Source organism: Mobula hypostoma, chromosome 24 (genome assembly GCF_963921235.1).
Source record: "Mobula hypostoma chromosome 24, sMobHyp1.1, whole genome shotgun sequence".
NCBI classification, from domain to species: domain Eukaryota; kingdom Metazoa; phylum Chordata; class Chondrichthyes; order Myliobatiformes; family Myliobatidae; genus Mobula; species Mobula hypostoma.
This window is the reverse complement of record NC_086120.1, coordinates 17,989,854-18,003,757: the sequence shown is the minus strand read 5'-3', so window position 1 is coordinate 18,003,757 and position 13,904 is coordinate 17,989,854. Positions and strand designations below refer to the sequence as shown.

The 13,904-nt window shown below is 43.5% G+C and overlaps 1 protein-coding gene across 5 annotated transcripts in view; it reads right to left on the bottom strand.

Annotated features, from left to right (window-relative positions):
* Window positions 1-13,904, bottom strand: part of matk (megakaryocyte-associated tyrosine kinase) — an 84,431-nt gene that overhangs the window by 23,378 nt on the left and 47,149 nt on the right. For all 5 annotated transcript variants that reach the window (XM_063032674.1, XM_063032675.1, XM_063032672.1 and 2 more), the window contains 3 exons: window positions 13,551-13,666; window positions 11,329-11,548; window positions 5,190-5,283 (listed from right to left, as the gene is read on the bottom strand). In XM_063032674.1, the coding sequence (XP_062888744.1) occupies window positions 5,190-5,283; window positions 11,329-11,548; window positions 13,551-13,666 (430 nt within the window). The remainder of the gene's footprint in view (window positions 1-5,189; window positions 5,284-11,328; window positions 11,549-13,550; window positions 13,667-13,904) is intronic.

The window sequence follows — 13,904 nt, the reverse complement described above, 5'->3', positions numbered from 1 at the left end:
GTCAGCTTCTCCCCCAGCAGAGCAGGGCGGATGGTGTTGAACGCATTGGAGAAGTCAAAAAACATGACCCTCACAGTGCTCACTGGCTTGTCCAGGTGGGCGTAGACACAGTTCAGCAGGTAGACGATGGCATCCTCAACTCCTAGTTGGGGCTGGTAGGCGAACTGGAGGGGATCTAAGTGTGGCCTGACCATAGGCCGGAGCAGTTCCAGAACAAGTCTCTCCAGGGTCTTCATGATGTGGGAGGTCAATGCCACCGGTCTGTAGTCATTGAGGCCGTTGGGGCGCGGCGTCTTCGGCACAGGGACGAGGCAGGACGTCTTCCACAGCACAGGAACCCTCCGGAGCCTCAGGCTCAGGTTGAATACATGGCGAAGTACTCCACATAGCTGAGGGGCACAGGCTTTGAGCACCCTGGTACTGACACCATCCGGTCCTGCAGCCTTGCTTGGGTTGAGACGTTTCAGCTGTCTTCTCACCTGTTCAGCTGTGAACCCCACCATGGTGGTTTTGTGTGGGGAAGGTTTTATAGTCATGAGAGCAGGGTGGGGGACTGTGAGGAGGGGTAGGAGGGCAGAGTGGAATATGTGTTGGTTGGGGGCCGACAACAGATGGCTCATGTGGGGGATGGGCAGGGGCCACAATGTCAAATCTGTTAAAGAACAGGTTAAGTTCATTGGCCCTGTCCACACTGCCTTCAGCTCCTCTGTTGCTAGTTTGCCGGAACCCAGTGATGGCCCTCATCCCCCTCCAGACCTCTCTCATGCTGTTCTGCTGGAGTTTCCACTCAAGCTTCCTCCTGTACCTGTCTTCAGCCTCCCTGATCCTGGCTTTCAGGTCCCTCTGTATTGCCCTCAGTTCCTCCCTATTTCCATCTCTGAACGTCCTATTTTTAGCGTTCAGGATGTCCTTAATGTCCTTTATTAGCCATAGCTTGTTATTTGGATAACAAAGGACAGTTCTTGTCGGAACATTCCTCTACCTCTGCTGCCTTTGTGCTTCTGTGCAAGGCTGCTGAAGGGACTTGGCAAACTCAGTGAGACACTTTCTCAGTGAGACACACGTTAACTACACCAACACACACAAAATGCTGGAGGAACTCCGCAGGCTAGGACTTCAAGGCTTCTTCAGAAGGGTCTTGGCCCGAAATGTCAACTGCTTACTCTTTTCCACAGACACTGCCTGACCTGCTGAATTCCTCCAGCATTTTGATTGTATTGCTTTGAATCCCTGGCAACTGCAGATTTTCTCTTTTGTGTTTGTCATACTGTAACCACAATCTACCACATGAAGAGGGAACAAAGACTACGAGTGGGGAAGGTTGGGCACATAAAACAGTTGTTTTGTTCCACACCTGCTATATAATTCGTTCCCTGTAGACTTCTCTTTAAAGCATTAGACTCCAACCACAGAAAGTGGGGCTATGTCTGCAAATAGTTAATGGTTCCTTTAAATAGCACTGGTGGTGGTAGGGGTGGGAGGAAGGAGGCCCCTTCTCACTCATGTTGCTCGCTCAGCTGTACAAGGTGAGCATTAGCTGCAACACTGAGCTCCAATTTAGCCACTTGATAGTAAATCAGTGGCAAAGCTCCTTGTCTTTATGTTGTCCTGCATTGCATGCCTCCAGCTTTGGTATCATACCAGCACCCTTGCCCAAGTGTGGCAGGTGTGAATCACGAAGCCAATGTGTGAATTCTCATCCGTTACTTCAGTGGAAATGATTTAGCGCCTGTCAAACAATGGAGGCAAGGGAGTCAGGGAATGTAGCCATTGTGTATAGAGCTGTCAACCACAGTCAAAGCCCAGTGGATTATGTACACTCAGTCATAGTCCTCATTCAGAGGTGGAATGCATCATTTATATAGTTCACTGCAGTAACTTACCAAAGCTTCATCAACAGTATATCCCAAACCCACAGCCTCAAATACCTGGAAGGACAAGAGCAGCAGACACCAGGAATTTCGGGAATATTGGAGCTTGCATGTTCTCCTCCAAGTCATATTGTGATTCTACTTTGGGAATATGTCTTTGATTATTCATTACCACTGGCTCAGTTTCCTGAAAATCTGTACTCTATATCTCCAGGGGAGTACGTTCATTACAAGGACTCCAGCAGTTCAAAAAATCCAACTCACACAATCTTCTCTATTATCTTGGCCTTGTCAACAATGCCCACTGACCGGAAATGAGACAAAACATGGCGAGAGAACATGCTCTTAGAATTTTGTTTCCTTTAAAAATAACACTACAGCAATGTAATTTCAATGAGGGCAGAGTAAAAGTTGAAAGTAGAGGAGAAATGAGAAGAGGAAGAAAATTAGTGAACCAGGGCCTTCTGGTTTAAGATGGCATCTCCAAATGCACTGGACAGCTCACTGGTAGTTCAAAACGCAAGAAATTTGACAAAAACATTACTAATAACACATTTTCTGAAGTAAATCGTGATGAACTATCACTGCAAACAATGAAGAAGCAAGTGGAGGTGAAGTTGATTTGAAGGTGCATCGCAAAGTCAAGGCACAATGTGTTCAAGACGGGGTCGCTGACGGAGCTGGTATCGCTGTTGGAGTTGGAGTGAGCAATTTGGAGAGGAGTCAGTGTGGAAGAGTTTCACTGCCCGTCCACCTAACCAGGGTGCGAGGTTGGATCACTCCAAGCGCCGAGCCAATTTGGAGAGATCAAGAATGGCTTCGGGCTGTGTGGTCCAAGCATGTCACTGTACCAGGATCTGGGTTCCAGAGCGAGGTGCTACCTGGTGCTTGGACAATTTAAATGCCGGCCTAGATAGACTGGAAAGCCTGAGTGTTGGGACCGGAGGTGAGGATCAGGCTGATTTTGCTCGCTCTCACGCGATGTTCATTCCTCTCTCTGCAGCGCCGAGGCTGTGAGCTGCTCCGATGGCTGTCACCTCTGCAGGTTTTGTGGCCTTTTCAACCCTCTAATATGATGAACTGAGATCGAGGCTTGGGCCTACTCTGGCGGGACTCAGTCTGCTTTGAAATACTGGGGTGGGTGTGTGCGCGCGTTTTCCCTCTTTCTCAGCGCAGTAGTGTTATGGTCTTTCTTTTTTCTTAATTAGGTTCTTCTGGTCTTTTGCTTTGTGGCTGCCTGCAAGCAAACAGACCTTAAGGTGTATAACTTATACATTCTTTGATAATAAACATACTTTAAATCTTTGAAATAATCCACGGCCAGAAGGGCAAAAGGGGAAGGTCTGGTGAGGAAAACTTAATGGTTAAAGGAGCGATATCATGGAGTAGAAGTTTGGATAGGTGAGAGTGGGTGGGGGAGTGAAGTATTCACTAGCTGAAGCAGGGCAACCAGGCAAGGAGTAATGCTGCAAGAGGGAGTGATCTCAAATGTGTGCTTCAGTGTTAGGGTACGTCCACACTACGCCGGGATAATTTTGAAAACAAAGGTTTGTCTCTTCGTTTTGACCTTCTGTCCACACTGAACCGACGTTTTCAACCCCCGAAAACGGAGAATTTCAGCAACGATCTCCAGAGTGAATAAATCTGCAAACGCCTAATATCTGTTGTAGTGTATACGGGGTAACCGGAGAGATTTAAAAACGCTGTCATGACAACACCACAACAACAATGCTTTTTCTGCTTCTGCTTGGTACTGCGCAAGCTGTTATAACGCGCAGTCGATGTGAACGGCGTGAGAGTTAAATTGTAAAGTCAGCTTTTTTGACTATTTAAAAATGCTGTCATGACCTGCCGGAACAGATGTTCGTTGTTTTCTTGAACGCCACCACCTAACAATTTCAGAACAGACGGCAACGAGACTGAAGCCAGAAGGGTTAGAAATGTACTCATCAAATACTTTGACCCATAGCTTACTGAATAAATAAGTATACTCACTTTGCCCTGTTTTCTGTCCTTGCTTGTATGAAGGTGGTTTACCTATTTATGCAAGTACTTCTCTGACAATAGATGTGTAACAGCCTAATGTAACATTGTATGGAAATAGAAGATAACACTGATGCAGGCGTTTTATACATTTAACAAGGTGAGTTAGTCAGTTTTTCAATGTTCGTTGTCAGCTGGGTCATACTGTCCATGAACTCCCTGTCGGTTGCCTCCATACGCTCCAGTATTTGGTTTTTTTTAAGTTTTAAGTCCTCCTGCGCGACAGCCAAGAGCAAGTCCTTTTAAGTTTTTCTAGTCTGTACTGTAACTGGACAAACACGCACCAAGTATACCGTTTCCTCTTCGCTTGTTTTCTGTGTGTCCTGCGCGTGCCCAGTAGGAGGAGATTCGCCCAAATATCCGTCTAATGTGGACGGAGATATTTTGAAAAATGCTTAGTGTGGACGCCTGTTGTTTTTACTCGAAACCGACGTTTTCGAAATTATCCGGTGTAGTGTGGACGTAGGATTAGTCTGCTATATTGGCACCTTTTGTGTTATTACCTGTTTTGTTAAGATGCAAGCCCACAGCCAGAAAGCATGATGGGAAAGCTTCAGTGAGAGGGCCCATGAAAAGGTTGTGTTGTTCTGTGAAGGGTGTATCTGCATGGATTTGCAAGCACAGAAAGACAGAGGAAATGGTTGGGAAATCACCAGCTTATAGAGAAGGAACTTGTATTTGAGGAAGTGTGAATGCCAAACGCCTTCAGAGATGGCACACTCAGACAGTAGGAAGGGGTCGACATACTGAATCATGAGGAGGCCCTGAGTGAGCAAAGGGTGCCCATAATCTAGGCTCTGGTGACTATATATCATGAGGCATGAACACAAGGAGAAGGGCCACACAACATTATTGACATAATTAGAGAAGACTAAACCCCAGGGGACTCGGGTGAAAGAAAGGAAACCTTGGACACAAATCTTGCTGTGTACTTACTGTCTTTATTGAAGGTTTACTGTGTTTATCTCTGTAATACTCAATAAACTCTCTAACTTAAGTAAAGAAATTGAGTTTGGACCTTGCAGGCCACAATTTGACAATAAAATGAGCTAAAATGGATTTGTTCTTTTCTCTTTCTCACTCAGGTTGATTTATCGAAGAATACAAAGAAAAACATTGGTGCTAGGATTACAATTCCTAAAACACTAATCAATATCCATTGGCTCCAGCCTCCTGATGTGGATGCAATCATTCTGGGAAGCACCAGTGTGGCACATGGTATAGGACAGAACATGAAACTTGTATAAATGTGACTGACCCATGCACAGTATTTACCTTTTGACAATTCCTCCGCGGCTGACCTTGTGCCCTCCTTAAGTTTAGGTTTTGTTAACCTAGTGATGAGCCCAGATGCATCTTTCGTGTAATACTAAATAGAATAAAACAGACAAAAATAATAGGTCAGACCTCTTCATCCTTCACTTCTTGATGAGATATTTATCACACTGAGTGGAATCGACCAGAGGATCTTGAAACTGTGTCCTCGCCAAGAACCAGCACTGCAACATTACCACCAACGTCCTGAACATTTACTGTCAACTATTTTGCTCTTTGCAAGCCACAGAAACTGGTGCAAGCCTGTTTAAGTGTTCAATATTAGTGAGCCAATTTAAGGTACAGAATAATGTCTTTCCTGCCCATCTGTACAATGTACCTTACCACTAACCTACTTACCCATTTCCTTTCTTCCTATTTTTAGCAATACAGCGTAGAACAAACCCTTCCATTCCAATGAACTGCACTGTCCAACAACCCACCTATTTAACCCTAGCCTAATCACAGGACAATTTACAGTGACCAATTGACCTACTGACTGGTACGTCTTTGGAATGCGATAGGAAACCGGAGCTTCTGGAGGAAACCCACACATTCATGGGGAGGACATGTAAACTCCTCCTAGACAGCGTTGGAATTGAACTCTGAACTCCAGTGCCCCAAGCTGTAAAAGTATTGTGCTAACTGCTACGTTACTGTGCGCACCCCCCCCCGACCCCCAGCCAGTAGCTTGTACCCTCTTGTACAACCTGCCCTACGTTTGTTTACAGAACAGCTCTGAGTACTACATATCCGAGCCTGGTTGAAGAGAATGTGGTTTGGTTCTTGTAAGGCAGACCCGCATTCTTCATTTCTTTGAAGGTCCTCTAGGCTGTTTCTCACAACGCCCATCAAAAATCCACAGATGTAGGTACCTGTCACCTCTCAAGGGTTCTGCAACACTGGCAGCATTTCGACAAGGGTCGCTATCAGTGTAATCCTGCGCTTCAGGGACGAGCCAAATCCACTTTCCCCAGCTGCCTTTGAAAGTTAATTTGCCTGCTCATGTCATCAAAATCAGCCCTTAAATATCCAAAGGCACAGCATGGACCTTAACCTCCCTCTGAAACAGATGAAGGTCAGTCCATAAAACTCTGGCAGGACAGGCATCTTTCTCTTAAGCGTGATACGGTCTCATGCATCGGACTTTAGTACGATATTCAGAATTAGTAACCCAATGCTACCTTCATCCTGCAGCTAATAGTACAGTGTCTGGCAGGGGTTGGTGGGTCATGATCGGGGCTGAAACCTGACAGCTTTGTCTTCATCTTTTTTCCCCAGCCTAATAACACATGTAAGTGTGATTTCTATTCAGCCATTATTGTTATCTATAATACCTAAATCAGCTACCACGGGTGGGATGTACAAATGTACTTCTGTAACGTGGGTATGCAAGGGTATCAAATTTTGCATTCAACATCTAAAATCGTGACTAACTACTTCTGCACCCTGAGCAAGCTGGCACCTGTGGCTAACCCATATGACGTTCAATCAAATCTGAGAATTATAACCATTAACCACAGCTTCAGATGTTTTCATTTCATCATGCTTATAATCATTTAACAATTACAGCACGCAAACAGGCCATCTCGGCCCTTCTAGTCCATGCCGAACTCTTACTCTCACCTAGTCCCACCGACCTGCACTCAGCCTATAACCCTCCATTCCTTTCCTGTCCATATAGCTATCCAATTTAACTTTAAATGACAACATCGAACCTGCCTCAACCACTTCTGCTGGAAGCTCGTTCCACACAGCTACCACTCTCTGAGTAAAGAAGTTCCCCCTCATGTTACCCCTAAACTTTTGCCCTTTAACTCTCAACTCATGTCCTCTTGTTTGAATCTCCCCCACTCTCAACGGAAAAAGCCTATCCACGTCAACTCTATCTATCCCCCTCATAATTTTAAATACCTCTATCAAGTCCCCCCTCAACCTTCTACGCTCCAAAGAATAAAGACCTAACTTGTTCAACCTTTCTCTGTAACTTAGGAGATGAAACCCAGGCAACATTTCAGTAAATCTCCTCTGTACTCTCTCAATTTTATTGACATCTTTCCTATAATTTGGTGACCAGAACTGTACACAATACTCCAAGTATGGCCTCACCAATGCCTTATACAATTTCAACATTACATCCCAACTCCTATACTCAATGCTCTGATTTATAAAGGCCAGCATACCAAAAGCTTTCTTCACCAACCTATCCACATGAGATTCCACCTTCAGCGAGCTATGCCCCATTATTCCTAGATCCCTCTGTTCTACTGCATTCTTCAATGCCCTACCATTTACCATGCATGTCCTATTTTGATTAGTCCTACCAAAACGTAGCACCCCACATTTATCAGCATTAACCTCCATCTGCCATCTTTCAGCCCACTCTTCTAACTAGCCTAAATCCCTCTGCAAGCTTTGAAAACCTACTTCATTATCCACAACTCCACCTATCTTAGTATACTTACCAATCCAATTTACCACCCCATTATCCAGATCATTGATATATATGACAAACAACATTGGACCCAGTACAGATCCCTGAGGCACACCACTAGACACCGTCCTCCAATCTGACACACAGTTATCCACCACTACTCTCTGGCGTCTCCCATCCAGCCACCGCTGAATCCATTTTACTACTTCGATATTACTGCCTAACTATTGAAGCTTCCTAACTAACCTTCCCTGTGGAACCTTGTCAAAGGCCTTACTGAAGTCCATATAGACAACATCCACCACTTTACCCTCGTCAACTTTCCTAGTAACCTCATCAAAAAATTAAATAAGATTTGTCAAACATGACCTTCCACGCTCAAATCCACGTTGACTGTTCCTAATCAGACCCTGTCTATCCAGATAATTATATATACCATCTCTAAGAATACTTTCCATTAATTTATCCACCACTGATATCAAACTCACAGGCCGATAACTGCTAGGTTATTCTATCAGAGTGCGCTTTCTTCACTGTGAACTTCCTGCCTCGATCTAGAGCCGTCATCCGAACTTTTATTATTTCCATGAAATTCTGTCACTGCTGCCTATCCCCTTTTACACTGCTCCTTGACAAAATGAGGTTATCCGAAACTCACATAATCCATATCCTCTATCACAACATTGTCTTCATCCATTGCCATTGTGTTGCTAAGATACATTGAGAAATAATTTGACCTTAAAAGAAGCATCTGCTTTTTCTTTCCGAAAACTTCAAAGACTTTGTCTCTCTTCTTCAGCCTTTCAACTCACAAGGGAGCATAGGCCATCAGCAACCTCATTCCAGTTCAGCCTGTCTTGTGAATGTCTCTCCAGCTGTGACCATGTCATTCCCACTCTCCTGGCGTCGGTTAACACTTCCCTCCTCCGTGTGGACTTGAGCCTCCCTCGATTCCCCTCAGGATTCCATGTGGGAGCTTGTCCGGTGATACTATTCAGGGGCTTCCTCAACGTGTGTCGTATCCAGCACCAGTTCCTTCTCTTGATCTCTGCCTCAGTTGGTGTCTGGTTGGTCCTTTGCCATAATTCTGTAGTGTTCACGTAATCTGTCCATACAGGCCTTTCAGCCCACAATGTTGTACCAACCTTTCAACCTAATCCAAGAACATTCTACTGCTTTTCTCCCACACAGTATTCCATTTTCTATTCTTCCTTGTGCCTATCCAAGAGTCTCCTAAATGTCCCTAATGTATCTGCCTCTACCACCACCCCGGCAGTGTAAAAAAATAACTACCTTTGACATCCCCCTGTACATTCCTCTAATCACCTTAAAAATATACCCTCCCATATTGTCCATTGCCACCCTAGTAAAAAGACATCGGGTGTCCACTGATATTCCATCTTTGATTGCCATGACTTCAGTGGCCTGCACCTTAAACTTTGGAAACCTGTTCCTAAAGCGTTCTATCTCTCTATTTACATCCCTCTCCACAGAACCTACAAACCTCCCTCTGAATCTAACTCCTCTACAACATAGTTTCTGCGATGGGAAACAAGTCCATTCATAGTTTATCAGGTGCAATGCTGTAATTATTCCCTACGCCATTTTCTTGTCTTTGGAAAATCTTTTTCCCAACAGGCTGGACCCCTGAGTGAACAGGGAAACCTATAAAGGTAAAATGATTAAGTAAAAACAGAGGATGATGTCAATTCTCAGCAGGTCAGACAGCATTTGTGGAGAGAGAAACAGATTGAACAGCCCAATCAGGAAGCCATCATCAGAATTGGAAGGATCCCCGACCTAAAGCATTCACTGTTTCTCTTACCGGAGACATGTCCTGACTGACTGAGCCTTTCCAACATTCTATGCTGTTATTAATGCAGTGCCAGCTTTGCTAAATGTAACAATAGAGGAAATATATTTCCACATTTTTCCCCTGCATGAGCATCCTAGTTTTACTACATCAGCTTTAAAAAGTCTGTTAGAAGACAACTTATCTTCCCTTTTCATAGCCCAGAAAACCACAGCCCCCTTTCTCTTTATTTAATTTTGCTGAATGATGCTTCACTGAATTTAAACTTCCTCTGGGTTGCTTTATTTCATGAATTTCACAACACTACTTCTCAATACTTACACTCTGACACTATTAATGTTTCCATTACATTCTTTGTGACAAATTTAGACTGTTTAAATTTAGAGACAGGAGATGTTCATAATATTTAAACCACAGTGGTCTAATTAGCATTGTAAATAAAGAAAACATGCCTCTCCTCTTGTGACCCACAAATTGGTGCCTTGGGTATGTAAGGTAATTGTGTGGAGGTTAATTACAGTGAGGTTCCTCCGCCTACAGTACAACTGTTCTCTGTGGCTTAAAACAAGCAGAATATTTCCACCCAGGCAACATTGGTATATGACCATCATCAGATCAGTCAGTCATTACAGAGTTCCATTGACTTGCATATGAATTGTTCTCAAAAAGAGGAGTTTCCTTCATAGTTCTCAGATCCAGCAAGTCGAAGGAAAGAGTCATATTCTGGTGCACAATCCTTATCTCATCTTCAAGCTCCAGTTTCTCTCTTTAAGGGTTGTGTTTTAAGGGAGTTATAGAGTCATAGAACACTGCAGCACAAAAAGAGGGCCTTTGGCCCATCTAGTCCATGCTGAACTATTACTCTGCCTAGTCCCATCGACCTGCACCCGGACTACAGCCCTCCCATCCATGTACCCGTCCAAATTTTCCCTAAACCTGCATCCACTACTTCTGCTGCAGCACCACAGTCTCACCACCCTCTGAGTAAAGAAGTTCTCCTGAAATATTTCGCCTTTCACCCTTAACCTGTGACCTCTAATTCTAGTCTCGCCCAACCCCGGTGGAAAAAGCCTCCTTGCATTTACCCTTCTATTCTCTCCTTACATCTGTTCATTGTACTTCTTTCTATGAGTATTCTTGTGCGTTATAATCTTCAGAGATAACACCCTCTTCCTTCTCCATGAATCCACCATATCCACCATATCACAATGCTGTCTCTCCGATACATCTGTCCAGGGGATCTTCTCCCCACCCTTCACCTGCTTCTGGGACCTTTAGCCCTTTAAAGTCCAAGATTGCCAAAAACTCTAAGGACAGTAAAGATTATCTCCGTGACCAGTAATTTACAAAATCACTATAAATGTTTTAACCACTTCACTTTAAGGATTCAGTTTAAACTGAATGTTTCTTGTAAAGTAACTTTGAAATATTGCATAATAGCTTGAAATAAAATGATGATCAGATTGAGTTTCAGCCCAAGATTAAATCAATCACTCAGCAGAAGGTAATGTGTTTGACCCCAAGTTCTGACGCAATGACCTTGGATAGAGTAGGACGTCATATCAGGATTAAGGAACGAGATCAATTGGGGATCCTATTCCTCACTGCCAGATACTGACTATTGCTGGAGATGATGACTGGATCTGGCATGACAGTGATGCGTGATTTCATTGGTTAGCCTGCCTAGTGAAGACAAACTACTAGAGTAAACTCTTGCACAGTGCTGTATTCCTTGCTGCACAGCATGAGGCAGAGAAGAAGTGTTACTTCATGCACATTTCCTCAAATATCTTGCTGTCATAATCTTACATTGTGCAATGCAAAGAGGCAGCATGGACAATTGGATAACCTACCTCAATGAGTTCAATCAGGTTGTAAAAATAGTTTTCTTCATCGATTGTTAATTTATTGTCTTGATAGATAACACGGTAGTGACTGACTTCCTCCTTTGTGCTCACACAAAGCACATAGTCACCAGGATGTCGAATGGACTCCCGCACCAAGAAGAGGCCATCTTCTGCGGGCTGAAGCACCTTCACTGCATCTTCGCCACTGATCTTCCCATGGAACCACCTCACAAAGAGTGAACAAGCAAGTGTAAGCCAGGAACCCAAATCTTCTGTCAACTGTCTCTTATGTAGCTTAGCACCACATTTCCCCATGAAACAGATTGAGGACTTTGCCTGACAACTGAATGCATCCTGTTGCTACTACACAGTGGAAAATGGAAAGAGTAGATGGTCCAGACTCCATCTACCAAAGACAAGGCTCAATGAAAGGACATGAATAGAATCTCATAATTAGAGGGTACAAGAGTGAAGTAGGTAACCTTAGACCACAACTTGGGACCAGTCCATATTCTCTTGTTTACAGAGTTACAGATACATGAGATAGACAAACCAGCAGCTGATATTGGGTAGACCGAAAATAATTTTGGAGATATCCGCATGTAGGTATATTTAAATGTAATTTTAAGATTGATGCTGTCATCTTACAATAAGAAGGTGAATCTTATGGCTAACTTGGTAACATTTATGTGTCATGCTTCATCTCAGTTTAAAGACAACTGGCATGATAAAGATGCTCCAGAAGCAGGTGAGTTTATACTTTATTCCCCAGTACAAATGCAAGAAAAACCCAGTGGGCTGCAAATAAAACAGGCCAGCTAAAATAACTGACAGGAATGCTACTATGAGAAACTCAGCTGTTCAGAGTATGAAGATTCTTTGATTAATGTAGAAAATGCTGAAGAATCATACATTCTTGAATCATGAAGGGAACTTATTTGTCGCACTGTGGATATGCCAGTGCTTTGAAAGACCTGTCCAGTCCTCCCGCTCTTACTTCTGGTGATGTGAATTTTATCATTATAATTATCAGCTCTACTTTGAACATTACTACCGAATCCAGTTACACCAATCGTTTATGCAGTGCATTCCAGATTGTAATATTACTATCATAATAATTGTCCGAGTAGAATATTTTCTCTTTGACTTTTATGCCGATGTTTTCCTAAATCTGTGTCCCTGTTTATCAGAGTTTTATTTCAAGACTGTGAAGGAGACAGCAGCCTCAATTAAAACACTTCATACAGCTTTGGGATCCTTGATTAGAGAACAAGTTCACAAAGGGGAACTTTCCTTAAAGAACTCACTTGAATTCAAGGAGGCTCTCTGAAATAGGCTGTCACTCAACCCCTGAACCAAGCAGAGTTTTCAAGCCCAGCGACATTGAGTTGTCACTAGAGAATATCAATCCTTCCACTCAGTTGAAGATAATTGGATCTTCCAGGTGAAAGAGCAGTTCACTTAGAGATGTTTCAATTTTGTTAAACTTGATAACTGTTGTCAGTGTTATGCTCTCTTCAATGGGGAGATCCATCTCTATTCACTTTACAAGAATAATCCCTAGCTTCAGGTCACCAGTTTTTTTAATCCTCCTTCTGACCTTCACTCAGAGGCCTCAGCTCAGGCCTGCTGCACTGTTCTAAGGAAGCTCAATGGAAGATCTAGGAAAGGGGTGGACCCCTTTTGATTGGCCGCATTACAGCATTCTGGACTCAGCATTAAGATCAAAAAGTTTTTTTTTTTGTTATTTGTTAGGCAAATGAGGCTGAGGCTGCTTTAGAAATTTCTCTTAGCCCATACAGAATTTCTTCATGCATCTGATGATCTGCTTTTGCTTCCCCTTCACATTATTGATCTTCTATTTTTATTTTTTCTTCTCCTCTCTCTTTTTCCTGAATGTTCTAAACTCTGTCACAGCTTGTTCCTTTTTCAGTTCTAATGAATATATTCATGCAAACCTCTGTTTCTCTCCGCTGGTTTCCTGCTCTACCAGCTGGGTAAGCAGGAGGAAGTGTCCTGGTGCCCCGTGCTCTGAAGAGGAACATGTTTAGCTAATGTAACCCAGTCTGTATGGAGGGAAAACTTCCCGGGCAGTGCATGGGATGGAGATCCACGTTCCTGTTAGTTTTTCCATAGTACTATTGGATGAAGAAGGGAAGAATTCTCCTGACCTTCAGACTAATTCTTAACCTACCATACCCAAGCTAGTAAGCGGAAGAGGTACTTACGGCATGAGGCTGATTTTGGGGTCAACCCGAATGGCTTCACGCTCACGCAATTTGTTTCTGGATATCAGCCCTTCCTCCTGGGTCTTGTTATTCTTTGCCCGAAACAAACCCTTATTCTGCTCAAAATAAATGGAATACTCCCAGTGAACTAATGAAATCAGATATGGTACATTTAGTTCCTTCCTGTCACTCATATCCTTTGAAAACCATCATTACTTTTGTCACCTCTCCCCTTCCTTTCCAGTCCTGAAGCAGTGTCTTGCCCCAAAATGTCGACTGTTTATTCATTTCCAAAGATGCTGCCTGACCTGCTGGGTTCCTCCAGCATTTTGGTTGTGTTGCTTTGGATTTCCA